General features: G+C 34.3%; 1 protein-coding gene across 1 annotated transcript in view; it reads left to right on the top strand.

Moving 5' to 3' along the window:
• Window positions 1–4,544: 4,544 nt before the first annotated feature.
• LOC138133655 (thyroid receptor-interacting protein 11-like) overlaps window positions 4,545–22,467 on the top strand; it is a 40,275-nt gene continuing 22,352 nt past the window's right edge. Inside the window, exons 1-3 of the mRNA XM_069051599.1 lie at window positions 4,545–4,772; window positions 4,929–4,993; window positions 5,280–5,336. Coding sequence (XP_068907700.1) covers window positions 4,676–4,772; window positions 4,929–4,993; window positions 5,280–5,336 — 219 coding nt within the window. The 5' untranslated portion in view covers window positions 4,545–4,675. The remainder of the gene's footprint in view (window positions 4,773–4,928; window positions 4,994–5,279; window positions 5,337–22,467) is intronic.

Here is a 22,467-nt window from a genome sequence, read left to right as displayed (position 1 = left end):
TGACACGATACAAACATCCCGTAAAATTGTGTATAACTCTGTCTTTGTCACACTCACGGCATTTGTCGATATGTCCTCTCTTTTAATTTGGCGTCTCAAAAACGAACAATGAGTTGTCGCTACCTTATTTATCATCGAGAACCTTACCAGTAATATGTACCAGTACTGTTCCAAACTGAAAAAATTAATGCACTACATTACATGCGTGCTAAAAGTTTGATCTCTGGAATAATGGAGATATTTTCTTTCCCCTTGAGGTTTTCGGAAAAACCTGGGGCAGATTAATTTTAGAGAGTGCCTCCGTTGCCGGCGACGGCAAAATGTATCAATCCTAGGTATCAATGCCGGCAGCCGGTAAAATGTGTCAGTGCCGGCGACGGCAAAATGTATCAGTGCCGGCCACGGCAAAATGTATTATTGCGATTACATAACACGTTTCAATACCGGTAGCATCACAAGCCTTTTGTAAGGGAAACTTAAAGAGAAGATTTGTGTTAAAGTATCGATATTTTAAAACGACCTTTTGCTTCCTTTAGTCGTTTATTGCCCGCTAACAAAGATTGTCGTAAAAGTGGTGAGTAACCGATCCTCAATACCGCAGAGTTTTTGTTAGAGGGTTGGTAAATAATCCCCTAATAATGAGACCATCATAAACGACCCATACCGAGAGTTTTTGTTAGAGGGTTGGTAAATAATCCCCTAATAATGAGACCATCATAAACGACCCAAAATGTTAACTAGTGTTTAAAAAGTCGTTTCAAAATATCGATAGACCCACCTTATTATTATTTATTACGTGCCCTGCTTAAAAATCTTAACACGATTTTTTCGAAACTTAAGATAAATATTGGGAAAGATATTTTCCAAACAAATAACACAAATTAGGGGGTATAATTTTATTACTCTGCAATTATGTTTTGTTGTTAATTTCTTTAACTTCGAAATATTTCATACAAGAGCTTGGTTTAATAAACATCCCTACTTGACAATCTTGTTTGAAAGTGAACGTTTTCCTAGATTTACTTTTTGACACATGTTTTCTAGCCCCCTTAATGTAGAAAATACGTAGATAATAATAAATTAATTTCTCGGTGTCAACCTGAGACACACGGCTTTCTGGAAATCTTTTAATTTGTGTTGTCAGTGTCCTGCTGTCCCGTATCCAGTAATCGTTGTTTGCGTTTTTTTTTTTGTAAATTTCCAGAGATTTAGAGAATTCTTCAAAGCTGGAAAATTTGTCTCCGATAATAATGATCGTTCTTGTACAGTTTACCAAATTTACCTAGAGTTACGAATATCGAAATTAATTCCGGCTATTTCCAAATAAACATATATTACGAGTATAGTTATTTTGACATAGCCCCGATACCAATATTTAAAAAAATTAAAATAGCCTACTCTGGTCGAAAACAAAAACGAATGTATTATACCTTCAATAACCAAAATTCACCTAATCTTAGGGACAAGTTAAGCTCATAATAACATACATGCCAGAATTTTCACGTTATGCTTATTAAAAACAAAGTGTACCTATAGGAGTAGGAAAGTAAAGTTGACTCAAGTTGCAAAAAACCACTTGTCATTTGCAACAGCATTTTTTTTATATTTTTGAACCAAATAAAGGCACAAAGGGACCAGAAAATCATGGTTTGGGTTGGATATTTTCCATATAAGTACAGTTTTAAAGTAATTTCAAATGACTAATTATATGGAAAATATTCAACCCAAACTATGATTTTCTGGTCCCTTTGTGTCTTTATTTGGTTCAGAAATATGAAAATATTTTTCGAGGATTGATAAATTTAATTGCCGAAGTTGACGATATTTTAAAATTACACATAGATCAATCTAAAAACACCGTGTTCACTGGCACTGACATGGATATAGACAGCAATAAAAAAGTATTGGGTACAATCCGAATTGATCCAAGTGTGCCCTCCCTTTCAATTTGGTCACGAGCCGCCACTGTTTTTGTGTTATATGTCTGTGTTATATTATGGGAATTTGGAATAGCAATATCTAAAAGATATGCTTGCTTTTGTTGTTTATTATTATAACTAAAAAGCTGTTGCACCCTGAATATTTTTCTAAACGTTTTTTACCTTCATACCATCAAGGAAAACGCACTCTAAGGCTAGGGCCACACTACAGACTTTTCGTCGGCCGACAATTTAGTTGGTTGCTTAATAAGTATGAGGACTTATGTGAGTGCGCACACTAAAGCGATTGTAGTCGGCCGACAGATTGATCGAAAACAGTTTAGTTTACGTGGTGGGCGCGGAAGCTACCCAATAGGACTAAATTATCGGCCGATTATTTAGTCTGTAGTGTGGCCCTAGCCTAAGTTTGATCCGCGAGTTCTGGGACGTTCTGTATAACAGTTGTCAACTGCTTTAGAAGCGCTGGAGACCTGTCACTGCTAGCCACCGCTGTAGAAGTTTTACGACAAGCCGCCAAATTTATTTGGAATATTCTGTATATACCGGGTGACTGACGAAAAACCTTTGACGCTGTATCTTGCTTATTTTTTATTCAATTTTTTCAACATCAAACGAAATAGTTTGAAAAATACTTCAACATTATCCGATTTGATATTTTTTTTCGATATCTATCTTTTTACAGACAATAGTCAACTTTTTTTTTCAAATTACACTGTAGGTATCGAGCGATCAAATTAATTTGTAATCGAGTCATCCATGGATTTGAATCCGTATAATCTGTTTCAAAATCAAAAATCCACCACCTGTTGAATTATGTTGGCAGAAAAAAGAAATCCCTAGAAAAAGTTTATTTTTTTTGGGTTGGCTCAAGCTCCTGCCAAAATTTGACATTGAACTGTTGAAACGAAACACAAAATAATTATGATGTACAAAAAGGTTTTAGCTACCAGTACCATATCATACTTTTTGAATGAAATAATAAAATGAGAATAAAAAACACGTTGAACTACAACCAAAACGACTGTCCAACGCGAGAAGCTTGCAATCGCAGAAAACGCTTATCAACTGTCGTAGTTTTTCTCTTCCGACCTGTACCTGCTCGCCTTGTTACAGGACCTCTTTCTCGATATCATTTCCATAGCTTCCACACAGTTCCCTGCACAATCCCAAGCTGTTGGGCAACATAACGTTGTGGATATCCTTTTTTAAGTAACGTTACAGCTCTACTAATTTCTATCGAGGTTAATTGCTGCGCCATTGGTTTTTTTAAATGTTAATGAACTGTCAGGCTGATCTTATATTGTTTAAGACTAAAATGGCTCAAAGTATGCTTAAACATTTATTCTTAAGTGATTTTTTTCATTTTAGTTTTTGTATTCTTCGAACATTTGAGGCTCTAAGTTGATTATAACAAGGAGCATTTGAGTACAATTTTGTAATTACCTGAATAAATGACGGTTCAATATATGTTCCAAGTTTGATCCAAATCTCTTATAGTATAAAAAAAATATCGAAGTTCAAAAAAGTGACTACTTTTATTTTTTGAGTAGGAGTGTATAATTTTTGTAGAAATAGTAATTATACGCCAAGGTAGAGAAGACATTTTTTTAAGCCGAGGTAGTTTATTCCCCGAGAAGCGAAGCTTCGAGGGGAATAAAGAAGCGAGGCTTAAAATTGTCTTCTCTAGCGTGGTGTATATATTATTTTTTTCACTACTAGTAATAAAGTCTAGCGTTATCGGTTGTCATAGAACACTGAGAAGTTTCGTTTTTCTACGTTGGCCCAGTGACAGGTAAATAATTTTTCATTATTAACCAGTGGTGAATAATGGAACAACCGTCACCTAGCAACGAAAGATTGTCGTCTATTTCATTGGTTAACGTAGACGATTTTCATACCAACTGTCAAGAAGTGACAACTCGGACCCGTCGCATCCGACAAAATAATTTGATTAATAATTATTATCAGAAAGGGTTTTAACGTATCTAGCAGTGAAAAAAATAGTATATAAACCACGGTGGAGAAGTTCCTTATAGCCTTCGCGCCTTACAACCCTCGGCACGCCTCGGGCTCTAATCTTGGCGCTCTGGCTATAATCATGAACTTCTCCACCTTGGTATATAATATACTATTTTTCACTACTAGATCCGTTAAAACCCTTTCTAATAATTATTATTAATTAAATTTCTTTGTCCGATGCGACGATCCGAGTTCTCGTTTTTCAAGGGTTGCTATGAAAATTGAAAATCGTCTGTCTACGTTAACCAATAAAATCAAAGAAAATCTTTCGTTGCTAGGTGACGGCTGTTCATTATTGACTACTGGTTAATAATAAAAAATTATTAACCTAGGGAGAGAAATTCTACTTCTGGGGTCGATTCGAGTCTCAATAATGACGCCTTCTAAGACTACCTAGTAGTGAAAAAAATTAATAAACTGTTTCAAAATCTCATGCGTTCTCATTTGAAATATGTTGCTGGAAGTCTACGGTGACGTCATATATGCGTCAGCCAATCAGTGTTTCCTACCGCATCGAGGCAAACTTTCATTTTTTTACCCTCCTTGAGTTAGACGACCATTTTTGACAGATGGCGTTGACAGTTGACAGAATTGACGTTAAAATGACATCAATAACAATTGTATGTGTTGGCAAAAGTAAATGTTTATGCCTCTTTTTGTAAATTATTAAAAACCAATTAAATTGTTGAAAATTTGAATAGTTGAAGGTACAAAGAATGTCCTGGCTTAATTTAAATGATAGTTTAAATAGTCTTAAAGGACAAATATCAAATTTTGCCAGTAATGTTTTGGCTGACGAAGACCAACATACAGGTAAAATTCACCCTTATTCCTATTTGAATTTAGGTTGTCATGAAAAGTGACATTTAATCATTATAACCTCAATTGTGCATTTATTATTGTTATGAAGTAATTATTCGGAATTAATTGAATTGTATGTATTAGTGTTAGTTATATTATTTTTTCCAGATGCCAGTAACATAAATAAGGATATTACTGAACTGCAAAAAATCTGTACTGATCAGCAAGAAGAAGTAAGTGTATATATTATTCGCATAATTTTTATTTATCTGGCCAATGGTTTGTTCTTTCAAAGATCTGTATTACATCACAGTTAATATTGAAAAATATTAGTGCTTCATATATTTTGCAATGAATGAAATTTAACATGTCTGTGATGCAACAGGTCTAAGAATTAACAACTAAATTAGTGATAGCAACAGATCTCATTTCAAAGCCTTTCAGTGTTGTCATGTTTAACCATAAAGTAAAATAAAGAACTGTTTTGTGGATATGTACAATTAAATTTTATATTTTCAGATAAATTATTTAAAAAAACTAAATGCAGAGCTGAGTAGTGAAAAAACTGTATCACAGGTAAGTTGTTATTGTGTATTGTTAAAGTTTGTCCAACGAGAGATTGGTTGACATAAAAATGACTAAATTCTACTTAGAGAAAGTAGTACCTAGCGCTCGTAAAATTTGAAATATATCTTATCCTTCAAGCAGTACTTAATACGAGTATATATTTTTGCCCTGAAATTATGCTCTAATTAATGTATTCTAGTGCATTTTGTAGTGTTGAGTTAATTTAATATAATTTAAAATCTCCCAATCTCTCACTGAAGTATAAAGGGTGTTTTTTTAAATTTGGCGTCGAAGTAGGTGTTGGAAATTCAATTGAGATCGCACCACTCATGCAAAAGCGGAAGATTTAAACAGCTGAACCGTGATCCGTAACCTGTATAGTCAAGGCGGTCTAAAGTTACAGGCCAGGACACTGGCTACGTTGCCACCAGTGACGTAGAAATAGAATAGACGGAGCATCACCATGTAAAACGTTGATTCCTATATGCAACATTATAAGTAAGGGCAAGTTATGCAGCAATAATAGCAAATCTGTTCTTTATTTGCCTAACATTTATGTGGCAGTTGCGCGGGTTGCGAAGGTATCGTATCTGTTGTTTTTATAAATTGGAAAAAAGAACAATAATCCTTCTATAGATAATATCATTACAAGGATCTGTAATGTTGTTTTTGCTACTTTACCCTCTAACTTATTTTATATTAATCAAACAAATAATTTTTAGTTATACCAAAATTAGACTTCAAAAAACGTTGTATTCAACTCGTTCGTGTGTAAATTGGGCCTTTTTTGGCACTCGTGGGCCTTTAAAACGCTCGTTTCACTCGCATTTTAAACTGGCCGACTCATGCCAAAAAAATCCCAATTTACACACAAATTCGTTAAATTTACTACTATGTATTTAACAAAGGTTGTACTTTTTAAACATCGATAAATTGATTTGGCTTTTGTCCGTTTTTATTTAATGTATCTTTTTATTGTATATTGTTATCCCCATCGTTATAAAACTTTCGCAATAGCAACCAGCAATACAATCGGTGGCCATCTTGGTAAGGGCAAAAATGTACAGGTGGGAATCAAAGCGGTGTATCTTACGCTCCGTCTATTCTATTTCCACGTCACTGGTTGCCACATTCTCTGGTAGGCCATTCCATGACCTACGATGTTCTTAAAATTTTGAAACCAATTCGACATTTAAAATAAATTTTGACAAGTCCTTAGTCAAATTCGTCAAACTGAATTAAAAGAGCCTTTTAAGTGTTGCTTACCAAATTGCAACTCAAATTATGCGTCTTCTTCTTCAAATTACGTAGGTACAGTCGTTAACCAAAATAAAATAGGACAAACTGTTACCTTAGACAGTTTCACAATTCAAAAATTTGTGTAGTGTAACTGACGCGTATGTGTCTCAGATTACAACTTGATTTGACTTGACGATTGATTTACAAAAAGTTAGGTTTTCACTTGTCATCTCGTCACTGTCACTTTGTTCAAATGAATGATTCTGAGTTTTTGAAATATTGTCGAATGATGACACTTATCAGAATTGTTTTTTTATTTTTGACACTTTTGTTTCCTAAAGGCTGTATGACACGATGCTAAATTTTGTAGAAAATTTGTTAGAAAATGAGAGAGGACCAATGGACGATCAGGATCTGACAAAGACAGACTATGATCCTGATCGTTCATTGGTCCTGATCGAGGGTCTCTCTCATTTTCTAACAAATTTTCTACAAAATTTAGCATCGTGTCAAACAAGCTTAAGAGATGGATTTCGCAAAAATATCGAATCACACAATCGAAATTTACTTTGTCCTATTTTATTTTGATCAACGACTGTAAAGTAACGTTTAAGGGATAAGATTATATGGCAGCACTAAAATTATCCCAATAATGGAAACCAATATTGGCGTTAAGATGGTTGTCTCGGCTCGTGCAGCTGCATCCCTTTTCTTTCGTTCAGGGCAGGGATTAAAAATTTGTGATTGAACATGTTTTTGATGTTTATTGTACATTTTGTTATTGTAACGAAATTCCCTTTAGTACTTTGTGTCTTGAAAACAGTAAAGATGATTTGTATTAGTATTGTATATTTAATAAATAAATATAATTTCGTCGGTACGCATTTGTTTTGAGGCCGGCTCTGGAATTCACAACAGAGAATTGCTTGAAGCATGATTTATGGTTGGGCTGACCGCCTACTGCAATTGCGACAAAAGGGACGTTTATCTCCGGTCAAATACTTTTAAAGGGCCATATAATCTTATACCTTAAGCGTTACTTTACCTGTATTTAAGTTTCCATCAAATGAGGAAACGAACCCAATTTGGAAAGAGATTTTTTTGTTCGACACTGTCAGAATTTGAGAAATTTCTCCTGTGTGAGCGGATTTTGATAAATGTCACTACTTGTCAAAACGAAATGTCAAGCTAATTTTAAAGATTTTAAGCGATTTGGAGCCTTTAAGGGGCTCGTCGAACAAAAAAACGTTGTATTCAACTCGTTCTTGTGTAAATTGGGCTTTTTTTGGCATGAGTGGGCCAGTTTAAAACGCGAGTGAAACGAGCCTGGAGCCTTTAAGGGGCTCGTCGAACAAAAAAACGTTGTATTCAACTCGTTCTTGTGTAAATTGGGCCTTTTTTGGCACTCGTGGGCCTTTAAAACGCTCGTTTCACTCGCGTTTTAAACTGGCCCACTCATGCCAAAAAAAGCCCAATTTACACACGAACTCGTTAAATAAACTACTATTAAAAATGTGCTAAATATTTTAGGGGAACAGATATAAGTGGGGACAAAATGAAGCGACTTCTACCAAACGCGGTGCCAATAACTTCTAATTACGAAGAAATTACATTTTGGGAAGAAATAATCAAAATTAGTAATGACCACACAATCACTGGGGAAAATCTTTTGGCTTTAAAAAGGAATATTGAAATGAGACTGGGAAGCAAGTTACAAGAAATGGGGTGGGATTTAGCCAATGGGGAGAACAAAATTGTTATACATATTTAAATTGGAAATGCCCACCTCGCGTTAGTTTATAACCAAACAGTTTCAATAGCCCGGAACACAGCAGAACATCTGAAATATTATCAGTAAGGAGCACCGTTATTTTTCTGTCCCCAATGTGGATTTAAACTGTATATTACAATGCGATAATGCATTTTCGAACTGTCGCAAAATTAGATCACTCATATTTGACAAATGCAAATTCAATGACAGGTTTAGTGGATTTCCAATTTTTTCACCAAATGTTGGTGAAGCAATGTTGCCAGACTGTGGTAGGCCATTCCATAACACACTGTCTTTGGTCAGTGTCATGGCCTGGTAAATGAAGATCGCCTTGGTATAGTGCGTTCACAATCGACAGTTCAACGCCTTCTTCGACGCCAAATTTAAAAAAACACTCGTTACTATGTCACTGTTGATACTCTGAAATCAAGAATTATTTAGATCAAAGAAGTCCTTGAGATTTTGGACGTATGTCTCCTAGAATTACACTCTATTTAAATAAAAACAATTCTTTTCCATTTGTTGGCTAATATTTGCTATAGCATCTGGGGTACGTACTGTTGGCCTCCCAGCCCCTTTCTTATGTTCTACACTTCCAGTTTCACGAAACACTCTTAACTATATTTCTCAGAACATTCAACAAGTCTGCCTCCAACATGGCAAAATTTGGAAATTTTTGCTGAAACTCGGCCAAACAGGCAACAATGCTGTACAATATGTCCATTCTCTGTAGTATACAGGGTGTTTTCGAAGTTGAGGCATTCCTTTTAACATGTGATACCGGGTGATCAAAAAGGACTGTTTAAGTTGGCAGTACAATTAAGAAAATTTTTTAATTCGGTTATTTATAACACTGCAACTGGATATGTTTTGTTGGTTTATTTGACAAATATCTGATACAGGTATATTATTAACAACGACAAGCCACCAACAACCGGAAGTTACTCCTGTTATACGATTTAAAATACGATCCAGTGTTACCAACTTAAACAGTCCTTCTTGATCACCCCGTAGTATGCGTTGTTCTAAAGAGTTTTAGCCAAAATCACCTTAGTAAAATGTCTGTGGCAATGAAGATACAATAAGTTAATTTTTTTGAAATTTTTGAAACCGGTCCTGCTCAAATTTTGCGCTGATTTGTTAGAAATTAGAATTGACAAAAAAAATCAAATGAGCATGGACGTTAATCAAAAATACTGTCAGAGTTGTCATCTAATTAGACGGAATGGCTTTATTATTAGGAAAATAATGAGCTCACAGATATGTTGCTAATGTATGGGCAATGTTATCACGGGATCAGAATGCAGCTGCGTCGTCCAGAGAGTACGCAGAGCGATTTCCGGAAAGATACCATCCTGGGCCACGTCAGTTATTAATCTAGTACAGCGGAGAAATAGACAGGACCGGACTCAAAATTTTAGAAAACAATAAAAATATACAATTAATTATCTCCGTTAATACAAACATTTTACTAAGAAGATTTAGGCTAAAATTCTTAAGAATAATGTATACTACCTCGTGTTACAAGGAACGTCTCAACTTCGAAAACACCCTGTAGTATTGCCGTTATAACTTTTTATCTGCCCCGCCCACATAAATTAACCAATAAGAATCAAAGCCAGATTCAATCTGTATAATTTTTCATCACATTTGCGACGTAAAAAAGTTAAGGTTAGAATTTTGCTGTCAAGTCCACAATTATTGTTTAAAATTCTAAAAAATAAAATATCATTAAGACAATTCGAATGTGAGAAATTTTTACTGTGTAAATCAGATCGTCTTAACAACCTTTTTGATTGGTAACCAAGAAAATGAAATGGGCGGGGCAGATAAAATGTTACGTTGTCCTTAGTATAGAAAACATCATTATGAAAGTAAGATTCAATGATGAATCATTTATGTTCTGAAGTATAAACCATTTTTGTGTTAAAATTTGATTAATAGTGAGAGTTCTATGACTTTTATCAGCTAAAGTTAGCAAAGATAGAGATATTTTCATATTTGATGGCGGAAACAAAAGACTGAGAAATGTCACAAATTTGTATTGTCTGTATCAAATTTCTCAAAGACGTTCGTGATTTCGACAGAAATGCAGCAAATTGCCAATAAGAAAGTTATTCATCGTCGAACTAGAGAAATAATTTGTAATACGTTTGATTATATGAGAATAACTTTTCCTTTTGAAGCACTGACAAAAATTGGTTTCTTTAGAATTTAAGATGAAACTTTATATTAATACGCTTGCCCGACATCGATTGACGCGACGTCAAGCGGCGGAGCGCAGCGTTTTTCAGTTTGTAAACAAACAGTTTCGTATTTGACGACGTGTAAAATCGACTTTTTGAAAGTAAGAAATTCAAATTATTTAGAAAAAAGAAAAGAATGATCAATCGGGGAGGTGTTTGCTGTGTTCCGGGTTTCCAAAATACCGAAAAAAAGAATCGGTACCTAATTGAAATTTTAATCATGTATTTGGCATGCGTACTTGCTAACAACAAAGAACCTCTTATTCGTGAGAATTAAAAAACAACAGTTAATTGTTACTTTTTATACAATAAATAAACAGTTGATGCATAACACAGTTAATTTCAATTGCATTAATAATTTACATGATTAATGTAGTGCGTTAAATATACCTACTGGACAAAGTACTTGAAGTAAAACCATTGAATGTTAGGAATTATTGTCCTCAAAACATTTTTATTTCGTTGCATCTTAATATGCACTTGATCTTTAGGAGAATAGACAAAAAATCGCAATTTTATGCATGAAATTGCTTTTTGGCAATGAGAATGTTCCAAATAAGTACTGTTAAAATCGCGCTAGTTCCTCTTTAAATACCTATGGGCCGTATGATTTCCCATTCGTTAAGCGTTTCATTAGCTAAATAATTGATTAGACAAAGTGAGAGTATATGCCAAGCACTATGTTAGACAGAGACAAAACAATTTAACGACGTTCTTTAACTTTAATGAAAGGGAAATCATGCGGCCCAATGTTTTTAATCGCCAAATTTCAAAAATTACACTAAAAACGTTCCCAATCGAAATTTTATCGTTGAACTTACTCATTTGTATTTAAAATATAGCAACAATTTATAGAGATTGGTGTTTTGAGGCGCCAATATTTCTCTAAATTCCGAATCGAAAATTTTACCTTTAGACAAATTTTTTTCCGTGAACAGCTCGAATCAATCGACTGAAAGCCGCATGTTATTATTTGCTTGATTTATTGTACACTTGAATGCGAAAATTTCAAATACAGAAAACGATATCGGGCAAGCGTATAACAATTACATAACATTTTTGTTTTATAATACAAAAATTTCCGATAATATTGCGGAATCTGGAAAAGTGCCCCGAATGCTTGCAGCGTTTCCACGTTGATTGGCAAGGGAAATCCTCTCGAAAAGGAATTTGTTTGATTTTGAATCGCCTGATTCCGCGATAAGTCGGTTTCCGATGACATTAATGAAATCGATGGCTTCTTTGCACCAAGGGCCTAAGGTTTCAAATACTAAACCTTTAAACACGTAGTTTGACTTAATGATTGAACTATATTTGCTATGTCCGCGTTTGCAAGCCATTTCAGCAGCAAAACCTGAGACTTCAGATGATTTCAATACGTAACTGTCTGCAACAAGGAGTATAGAAGTAATAGGGAGGGGACATACGCAAGCTTATGGTCGCGGTAAATTGAAGCGGTGAGGGACAAGGAAACGGGCGCAATTTTATGCAACCCGTGAGGTACGCCCCAGTTAACACTACTTGAGATGTTGGGAATTAACAATAAAGCTGCAGGAAAATAAAACACTATATTTTGTTTTGCATCACAAATGCATTCAGAGTATGAGAAACTAGAAAACCACACTAAATATCACAACGCAAGTGATTTTATTTAATTTCTTGGGGCGTACTAATAGCAGACATGCGCATTAAGGCGGCTTCACTCGGCCGGCCGTATGTCCCCTCCCTATTACTTCTATACTCCTTGGTCTGCAAGTGTATCTACAACAGTAACGTACCAAACCAAAGGTTGACCTGAACTAAAGTCATCCCATCTGGGCGTTTTCCGTCATCCCGAGACAGTCCGTTTGGTTCTAAAGTTGAATTCACATGAATAGAAGTTAAAGACCGGTTGATAATGGAATTAATTTCAGTTTGTCTTGAAAATCTACCACTGCTTTTGAAACAACTTAGACCGTGGGTGCCAATTTCGTCAACTTTCGCATTGCATTTGCAAATATGAGGTGTACAAAGATTACAACCCAATCTTAAACTAATACAAACTTGGAAGGAAGTGTTATCTAAAAGAGTACCAATATTAGGAGAAGGTATTGAATGTAACCAAGATCCTGATTCTCTGCATTGCAAAGCCTTAAAACGAGCCAAGTCTCTAGGTGAATTAAAGATTAATTCATTTGCAATTATTCGTTTGATATTAATATTATCCCAATTCTTCTGAAATTGTGGGATTGTTGGTTTTTAGAATTTGTTTTTTCAATCTAGTTAGCGAAAATTTAAATTTACCTAGACATTCCTTTTTACGGCGTTTATGAGAAATTTGACACTGACAATACATTTTTATGACATTTCTGTCTTTTGTTTCTCAGCCACCAAATATGAAAATACCTCTACGAAAAATCTGACACTGTCGAAGTCATAGGCGGCATCATGGGCGGCCCTTATCTAAGTAATTGTTGATTGCACAGTATAATGTTACAACATTTGTCATGCCAATTTTGAATTATGTGGTGCAGCGCCGTCATATTGGTATACTCCTTCGACCATACAATTGTATTGTATGGTCGAAGGTATACTCCGTACTATTGCGGGCAAAAAAAGTGGGACATCAAATTTCTGTCAGTTTTGAAAAATTCGATGTAGTTCAAGCTTTATTGTCATTTTTTTTTTTTGACACTATTCTATAGGCTTTGCCATTTCTATTGAAACACCACCTGTTGATTGATAGTTTGGCAACGCTGCAAATATGTTTAGTAATTTTTTGACTATTATTGCCAATCTTGATTTTTGTTGAATGTCATGTCATATTTGACTCAACGCGTCTTTCATTCAATTATAACCCAATAATTATCAAGAATTTATTGTTTTTTCGCGAAAATAGAGCAAAATAGAAAAAAAACGAGTCCTTATGCGTGTTGACATGAAGAGAACTCTTATTTAATTATATGATAAACTGTCAGTCGGAAAAATTTGTGTTGAAATTTCAGAAATCTTTTCCGTAAGTTAAAAAAGGTGTTTTTCTATCATTCTAAAAACCGTCAGCGTCTTCAGCTTAGAACGTAATTACATTTGCTAACAATGCTAACATTTAGGTATAACATCAAAATTAAATCCCGCACTTTTTATCACACGCCACTTGGCACATGCGCCTTGAGGGGACACCTTAAATTATTGTTCTAAATTGGAATTAATTGTAACTTTGATTTTCATCTCTTCAGCTAAACTTTAAGTGCAGTTTTATTTGTTATTAATTATTATAACTCATTTAACTTTAACAGCAGAAAAGTGAGGTTACGTGTTAGTTTCGTCGATCCTCTGTGGTTTCAGTATAAGAAATATTCAATAGAAAAAGCATTTCAGCAAGTGTAGTTTATTAAAATACTTAATACATATAAGTACATTGAAGTAAACCAAAATTAATTATTTTTTTACTTAAACTTTTCCCCAATTCATTCAATTATGAGTTCCTCAAACTCCTGATTTTTTTTTTATCCTTACAATCTTATCCCACGTTGCCTAGATACCCCCATTATACCAATTTTTTTTTCCAGATAGGTATCTGATATTACCGCCTACAGAATTATCCAATCACACCTGAGAGGCGAAATCCTTCAAGATTCCAAACCTGGCGCCAGTCCTTTGATTTTGTAATTTCCTTGTTCATTGATTAAAATTCTTTGAGTTTCCCTTGGGTTTTACCTTCCACCTTCCAGCAGGAACACTAACCACGACAGATAACCACGCTAAAAACCACTCACTCACATTTGTAGTGGTAGGACTCCCAGGCGTAAAATTTTTAGATTTCTATTGACATTTATATTAAATTATTATATATATTAAGAATGCACGATGCGTCGACGAGATAAATAATTGCTAAATGTGTAGTTAGATCATTGATTTATCAATTTATCATACTTATTTTGACAGTGATTTGCTTTGACGTTTTAGGAACTAGAAAATGTCAAAATTTCAAATTTCTCACTAAAAGCCGTTTTACAACCAACCGAACCTGTTACACATTGCTAAATTTAAGAAAAAATCCAACAGGTGGTGTTTCAATAGAAATGGCAGAGCCTATAGCTGACAGTTTAAAAATGTATTTTATCCTCCTATTTTTCTTTTCCAAATGCCCTCTTCTTTTGATAAAGGTAGATTTTGATTGGGACTTTGCATTAAATAAATATTCACTACGTGCTTACTTACAATAATTCCCTACAACCTACAATACTTAATGACAACGTCAATCAATTCAAAGTAGGGTTAGAATCAGATAAGGGTTATTTCACATTAAAAGTCAAGACAGTGACGTTGATGTCCCACTTTTTTTGCCCGCAATAGTACTATGGCGGACAATAAATTTAGGCCGGCCTGTCATTGAGTTGACATCAAAATGTGAAGCTGGCATTATGTTCAACTAACCCAATTTTCGATTTTTGTCATTCTTGTCATCGTGACAGCGATAATCAAAATTAAATTGGGAAAAGAAGCGTGCACCAGAGAGAAGTGCTACTACAAATCAGTTATGCTAATGCGTCATGATCTGTAAGTTATGAAAAAGGCGAAGGAAACGCCAAATAGCTTGAAAACCTTCAGTTTGACAAACTGACACATCAGTCATAATGACAATAAATGGTCGCTTGCATTGACTTTTTTGAAATGTCAGAAATATGCCGGCCAAAATGTATTGTCCGCCATAGTACTATCGCGGCCAAAATACTTTGGTCGTCACTTTTTGACACTTCAAATATAAATCAAGTATTAATGTCAATATACATGACAATTTCAAATTATTCTTGTCAAAAATATGGCACCTTCAGTTTTTGATAAATATAGAATCGTTTTACTTGCTTCTGAAGGTTGTCTAAACCGCGACCATGTTGATCTTTTGCTTTTGAACCCTGCCTCCGCAGCTGGGATTTACCCCACCCGTATGACACTGATAGATGAAAATAATTTTGACAGTAGTAAAAAATAAGGTTAAACTTCCTAAAGTTTGCTTTACAGTTATATGGCTTTACAATTGAATGTCATTTATGTCACATTGACGACCAAAGTATTTTGGCCGCGATAGTACTCTGATAGATTGCACGTTTTTTGACAGAAGACAGACACAGAAGCAAATGCGGCGAGAATTAATCTGCAAGCCTACAACGGTTTTCTACATAACGTGAAACAATTGAGATGGAGAGTTTAGTACTTTTCACTGCGTTATGTTTTGGAACTAGAATTTAAAAACGTGCAATCTATCAGCGTACGGAGTATAGAATACTACATGTTCCATCAGGTTGCCAATGGAACTTCTTCCAGCAAAGCGGGAACTTGTTCAGTTAAAAAGCAGTTTAATCGAGCAGGGAGTTCGATTGAATCTATCTGAATAAGAATGGTTTGATGTAGTGTATTCACTAAAAAATTTGAAGTTACCAACGTATTACCAACGATTCGAGCCCATGGTATGACCCTTATAAGATTCGGATTTTCATTTACCCAAAAATGGGAAAACGGACATTCATCAGTACAGTAAACAAAATTTGACGAGAAAAGTTATTGTATTGTCAGTAGTCAAAGATTGTCGAATATTTTTGTGGTGGTCTCACGAATGGTCATTCGCTTTATGAACACCATGAGTGCGTAGCACGAATGGTGTTCGAAAGCGTAATGACCATAAGTGATACCATCGGAAAAATATTTTACTATCTTTGACTACGAGTTGTATTCAACAGACTATTCAATGAACCAAATCAATGATTAAAATAAAAATTTTCAAAGCTAGTTCGCAAATCTGCGTAACACATGATTTCATTGTTCAGTTAACTTGGTAAGAAAGTAATAATTTCCTTGAATAAAAATAATAATCAAGGATTGTTTAAAATATTCACCTCGACCACTAGTGGAATAGTCAGTTATATTTTCACTAGTGGAATATTCGCTGGAATTTTCTGTTGCTAGGCTACGAAAGTAAATATCTGCTATTTTATTGGTTAATACTTGAAAAATAACAGGTGAATTGAATAGTCCACGATATTTTTTATTCATTAACTAATTACCAAAACGCAATCGTCGGGGATAGCCCTCTTCGCGAAGATATTGATCTCGTGTATAATGAATAATGATGTAGATGTAGATATGAATGATTGTCTCTTATAATTCGATACGTTTGTTGATTTCGAAAAACCACATCTGTGGTATAAAACGGACGGTCCTTTCTCTCCAGCTTCTAATGTTCCTTCTATTAATGTATTCATTTCATAAATGCATGAGGGTTGGCCATGATTTTTTGACACCTTTCACACAGTATAGTAAATTTGACAATACAAACTGTCAAGTGGCAGGTATCAAGTAAAAATTTTCTTCAATGCGATGCCGAAAGTTGTGTCTCAAGAAACCAAGTGAAATGCTATGAAAACATGAAGCAAGATAGGCCTGATTTGAGCTATGATAATCTGGTAAGGCTAACAGATATTTTTAACGTAACTAGTCCTTAATAGTCTTGAGAAATAAATTAGTTATTTCGATCTGTATGTTGGACGTCGTCTAATTATCGATGTTGGATGTTGTAACAGAAAAACCAGGAAGCCTGCAAGATTCAGCATCAGATGATGAAAAATTCGATTCTGATAGTGAAATGATGATGATTAAGTTTAAAATATTGCTTCTAAAATCAAAGAGAAGTAAACCTCTTTACCATTGTAATTTACGATTGTAATTTACGAATTTTATAAATACCAGTGGAACGGCCCGTGCTTACGCACTAAAATCAATAAAATATTAAAATTCTACGCTCATTTTCGATATCTCTTTCTTCTTGGCTTCTGTATTCCCGCGTACGTCTTTCTCGTTCTCTATTTTCTGCTCTTTATGGCTCAAGTTCGTCTAAATTATTCATTATTGTAATATTTTTCTTATCAAATTAATGACAGGTTTTATTGTCAAAAGGGACGTGTCATAGCAACACAGTTTCGTGGGTAGGTACCGCCATATTGTGAGACGAAACGGACACCTATAGGCTATAGGCCGTGCCAAACCCAAAGAACCAGCACCTGTTGAATTAAGTTGGTGAAAACAAAATTACACTAAGTGTATAATGGCAATCAAATCTATGTACACAACGTTGCCGGTTGATTTTCTGGGTAGAATGCAGTGTTGGTTGGTTATTTGGTTTTGGCAAAGACTATATTTGCATTATAGTATTAAAGATAATTGCACGATTCTTCAGAGAATGAAAACATTTCATTTTATAAAATTCGAATCTGTAATTGTTTGTGCTTTCACACTGACGTTTTCACTCCAAAATGACATTTTATACTGTCAGTTTATACAGAGTGGATAAGTCATGGCCAACCCTTATGCATTTAGAAAATGAATACATAATACTGGGTTATTCAAGAGAGGGGTATTTCTGAATTTCTTTTTACAGCAACCCATTATACACATTGCAACAATATCTTGATTTAAAATTTTGAAAATAATTATAACTGAATCCACGATGGCTCTTAGTTCTGTCTCTTTGACGTTAAAGCAAAAAATCTTTGCCAACTTGAAAAATGTGTTTTTACAATAACGACGAAAAGACTGACATGCTTCTCATTTATGGAGAGTGTGGAAAGAATTCTGTCGCCGCTGCGGATGTTTAGAAGCCGATGGTAGACACTTCGAACACCTTTTACACTAAATTAATTTGTTAATTTATTTGTTGAATTTTGATTAAATACAGGTTATCTGTCAATCTGACATTTCTCACAAATCTATCCAACTTACTTTGATTTCTAATTTAAAAGAAATAACACATTTGATTTAGTAGTTACTGCCATTGGTATTGTTGGTTGCGACAAAATAAAAATTCAGAAGTACCCCTCTCGTGAATAACCCTATATTTCGTGGTCTCGTGCCGAGTAGAGGTTAAGCAGTTTTAAAGTAGGCGTCAAAAAAAAAAACAATGTCTTGTTCAATTGACTAACTTCAAAATTACATGATAATCAAGATGACGCTGATTTGAAAAACGAGCGCCATATTCTTCAGCAAGAACTACAGCGTTATAATTACAAGCACCATAGGCTAATAGTATATCAAAATATTCTTTATTCGAATAAGCCATAATCACAGAACATGACAATGACAAACGTCAGTGTTAAAACAAATAATTCAACTGCATTGTTCACTACGGAAATACGAGTACATATTATTTTTAAATCAGTTTTGTAATTGGGCAACTTAATTAGGCTGTAGTTTCTAAACTATTCAATCATGTAGGAATCGTTCTGAAACCAAAATCATTTTTGTTCATGACAACTTGCGTAATAATGACATTTTACGGTTGGATAATTCAACTTAAGCCACAAGCTTCCAAATCTTGTTTTCTGTATCCGCTTTTGACTAGAAATTTGTTGAAACATACGGTACAGTTGGTTGCAAAAAAAACGGGAAACGAAAATTTTCCTAATGTAAATTTGGTTTTGTCCATTTGTCAATTAATTGTCTACTTGACAATACCTGTCAAACAATTTTAAACAATTCCTGTTGGTTTTTTTTTTGCAACCAACTGTTCTTTGACATGAAAGAATTCAGAATCCCAAGCTCTTCAAATATGACGAAAAAAATATGGCATGCAATTAAAAAAAATCTGTCGATAACGCCATTGTGTGATATCAAAAACAATCGAAAAATGACAACGATTTTAAAAAAATAAGGTTGACCTCTGATTTTATCGAATTAGTTCCAGATCTTACACTCGCACTGTATATTTTCTAAATACAGAAAGTACAATTTTTTTTAAAGAAATACAGATGTCCCACAATCACCAGAGGAACTCGTATCAACAGATTCTTCACAACAAGCTGACACAAAAATGTTAATACAATTATGTCGAAACTTGTTTTCAACCGAGACGCTATTTATTACTTTCGCAAAACAGTTCCCTTATTCGAGGCTAGTTGTGATTTATTATTATAAATTTGGTAGGTGGGCGTTGGAAACAAAAGCAATCATTATAACCACATCGATATATTAATAATATCTGTCAGTTGGTTGCCAGTCACCTTCCCATTTTTGTCATTATTGAGTTTCTTTATATAGTTTGTCCAGCGAGATAGTGGTTGACACAAACATTGCTAAATTCTATGCAGAGAAAGTACTATCGTGACCAAAATACTTTGGTCGTCAATGTGACATTAATGATATTCAATTGTAAAGCAAGCTTTAGGATGGTTAACCTTATTTTTTAATTTTTACTGTTGTCAAAATTACCTATTTTAATTTGTCAGTGTCATACAATTTGCCCCATGGACAACCCTTCAGAAGCAAGTAAGACGATTCTACATTTATCAAAAACCGAAGGTGCCATATTTTTGACAAGAATAATTTGAAATTGTCATATACTATGCCGGCCAAAAAATTTTGGCCGTCATTGTCTGTCAATTCAAAAAAAAAATTGTAATCCGTACTTTATTGTCATCATGATTACCGTCTTGATTATGAACGTTATTTTTTGGGTGGTAAATTTCAAAACTCAAAATTATTTTGCCATTTCTACTACACAGAATGTTTACCTCAGGTTATCTAGGTATGTACGATTGCTCTAATTTTGTTTATTTATGTCGGATATTTGGAATATCTGACCTTCAAACAGTTTAAATTGATTGTCAAAATGACAAAAATCGAAAGTGGGGTTACGATTCCTAAAGGTTTATTTACACTTTGCTTGAATGTCAAGAAAGTGACGGCCAAAATTTTTGGGCCGCCATAGTACTATGGCGGCCAAAAAATTTTAGCCGTCACTATCTTGACATTCATATAAAGTGTAAATAAATCTTTATGAACCGTAACCCCACTTTCAATTCTTCCGAATCGGAATCCTCAACCAAATTAACAATAATTGGGGATATGTCATGGATGCTAAAGTTTCCCATAACCCTTGTCTTTGTCCTTCATTTAAAATTTTGTACCTACATACTTCTGGGACTGAAGCCTGTACAGCACTTTGGGAGAGATTTATTTTAGATTAGAATTTACTGAAAAAACATCTGCCATTGCTTCTACAATTTTGTACTTTTCGTACTTGCGTTTCCATTATCTCCATGAGTAATTTCTTTTATTTTGTTGAAAGCCTTTAAAATGTGCTGGTTCGTCTGCTTGCTTATTGATGCTTTACTCCGTTTTGGAATTTCATTCATTTTGGCAGTGACAATAAGACAATAATATGACAATTTAAATCATTGCCAACTGTCTAATTTTCATTTATTTTGTACAAAAATCTGACAAAAAAAAGTTCCAGTTAGTTCGTCATTACAAAAATGAATGCATTATATAGAAAAAGGCAACTCTCAACAATCTAACAATTTCAAAATTTATGAAAAGCAATTTTCACACATTTACATAGGTACATACAAAATGTCAGTAATACGTTTTCTTGGAAACGATTAATTAATTTTATCCCCATTTACAGTAGCCCTCAATACGTGTACGCTTTTTTTTTTAATAGAAGTGTATAGTGTTTCCATTTCTAATTTGGTTTTACTACCAACCCTGTTGTCAGGGAGTTAAATACCCCGACAATAGGCAACTAGCGCCATAAATCCTAGAACTGTATACTAGTTTCAATTTGGTTGTAGGTCGTAAAATTTTATGGTACTTTAAGTTAAAGATCTTGCGGGGCTTATAAATCCTAGTTTACCACTAGCAGGTAATATTTTAAGCAGGGTTGTATTGTACATTTGGTATATTTGCATTGTACGGCAAACGGCACGCGCCGCTTTCCAACCTTTTCAAACCCAACCATTGTGCCCGTTAATCGCTTATAATATCCAATAAAATTTTACGACCTACAACCAAATTGAAATTACAATAAAAGAAGGTCTGTTGTCTGACCAGGTTACTATATCTTCACTATTGCCAAAACCACAACCCCAGCTCCTAATAATTAACAATTGCACTGCCATAAAACCAAATTATAAATGGGAAAACTATACATACCTATGGTGAGATACCTTTTAAGTTGCCTGTACCAAGGCGGTCTCTATTTTAAAATAGAGACCGCCTTGCCTGTACACAAAATCTAGTTATAAAAACGTCAACAAGAAAAGTTTGGTTATGTTAATAGAGTTAATTCTCTTCTTTCCAAATAATAATTAACAATACCCTGCTTCTCTCTGGCCGTTAACAGTATTCTGTATTCTTTTACGTTTCATATTTCCTTCTTGTTCAGCCATTTCGTGTAAGTAATACGGCGTGATCAACAATGACTGAGTCTGTTGGCAATGAAACAGTTGAAAAGTGCTGGTGTTTTTTGTCTCGTAATTTGCGCTGACTGGATTTTTTAACTTGAGACGACATTAAAAACATTTTTAGAATCTGCGTCTCTAATAGGTCTATTATTGTATTCAATTTGGAGTCGTTTATAGCTATCTCATAAAGCACTCGTAGTTTAATAGATCTCAAAGAAAATTTTTATCAATATTTCAGTGTATTATCACAGTATAGAGCTGTAAGAATCAGTAGTTTCACTCGGCGGCGGCACCTTTTATCTTTCTGTCATCAAATTGCACTGCGCAACTCACCCACGAGTTGCCAGTGGTGTAGTCAATTCCAAATAATAGGGGTATATGTGAGAGTTAAAACTAGGCCGGAAATGAAAATGACATTAGAGGATTCAAATATTATTTAATATTTTATGAAGGGGAATAAGGGAATACATAAATTAAACAATTTTTATATACAAATGCGTCCTAAAAAACGCCGCAAGCCATATCTCCGTTATTTATGGCTAAATTTAAATAAAACAAAAACTGGAAGAAATCACTTTAAAAACTCTGTAAACACAACATAGACTATTTTTTTTCAAAAAGCCATTCAAGGTCAGATGATAGTCAACATTAGTTTTTTAAATAGCTTTGTA

Source organism: Tenebrio molitor, chromosome 1 (assembly GCF_963966145.1).
Source record: "Tenebrio molitor chromosome 1, icTenMoli1.1, whole genome shotgun sequence".
In the NCBI taxonomy this organism is placed as follows: Eukaryota; Metazoa; Arthropoda; class Insecta; order Coleoptera; family Tenebrionidae; genus Tenebrio; species Tenebrio molitor.
Note: the sequence above shows the minus strand (reverse complement) of the source record. Positions and strands in the feature narration are given on the sequence as shown.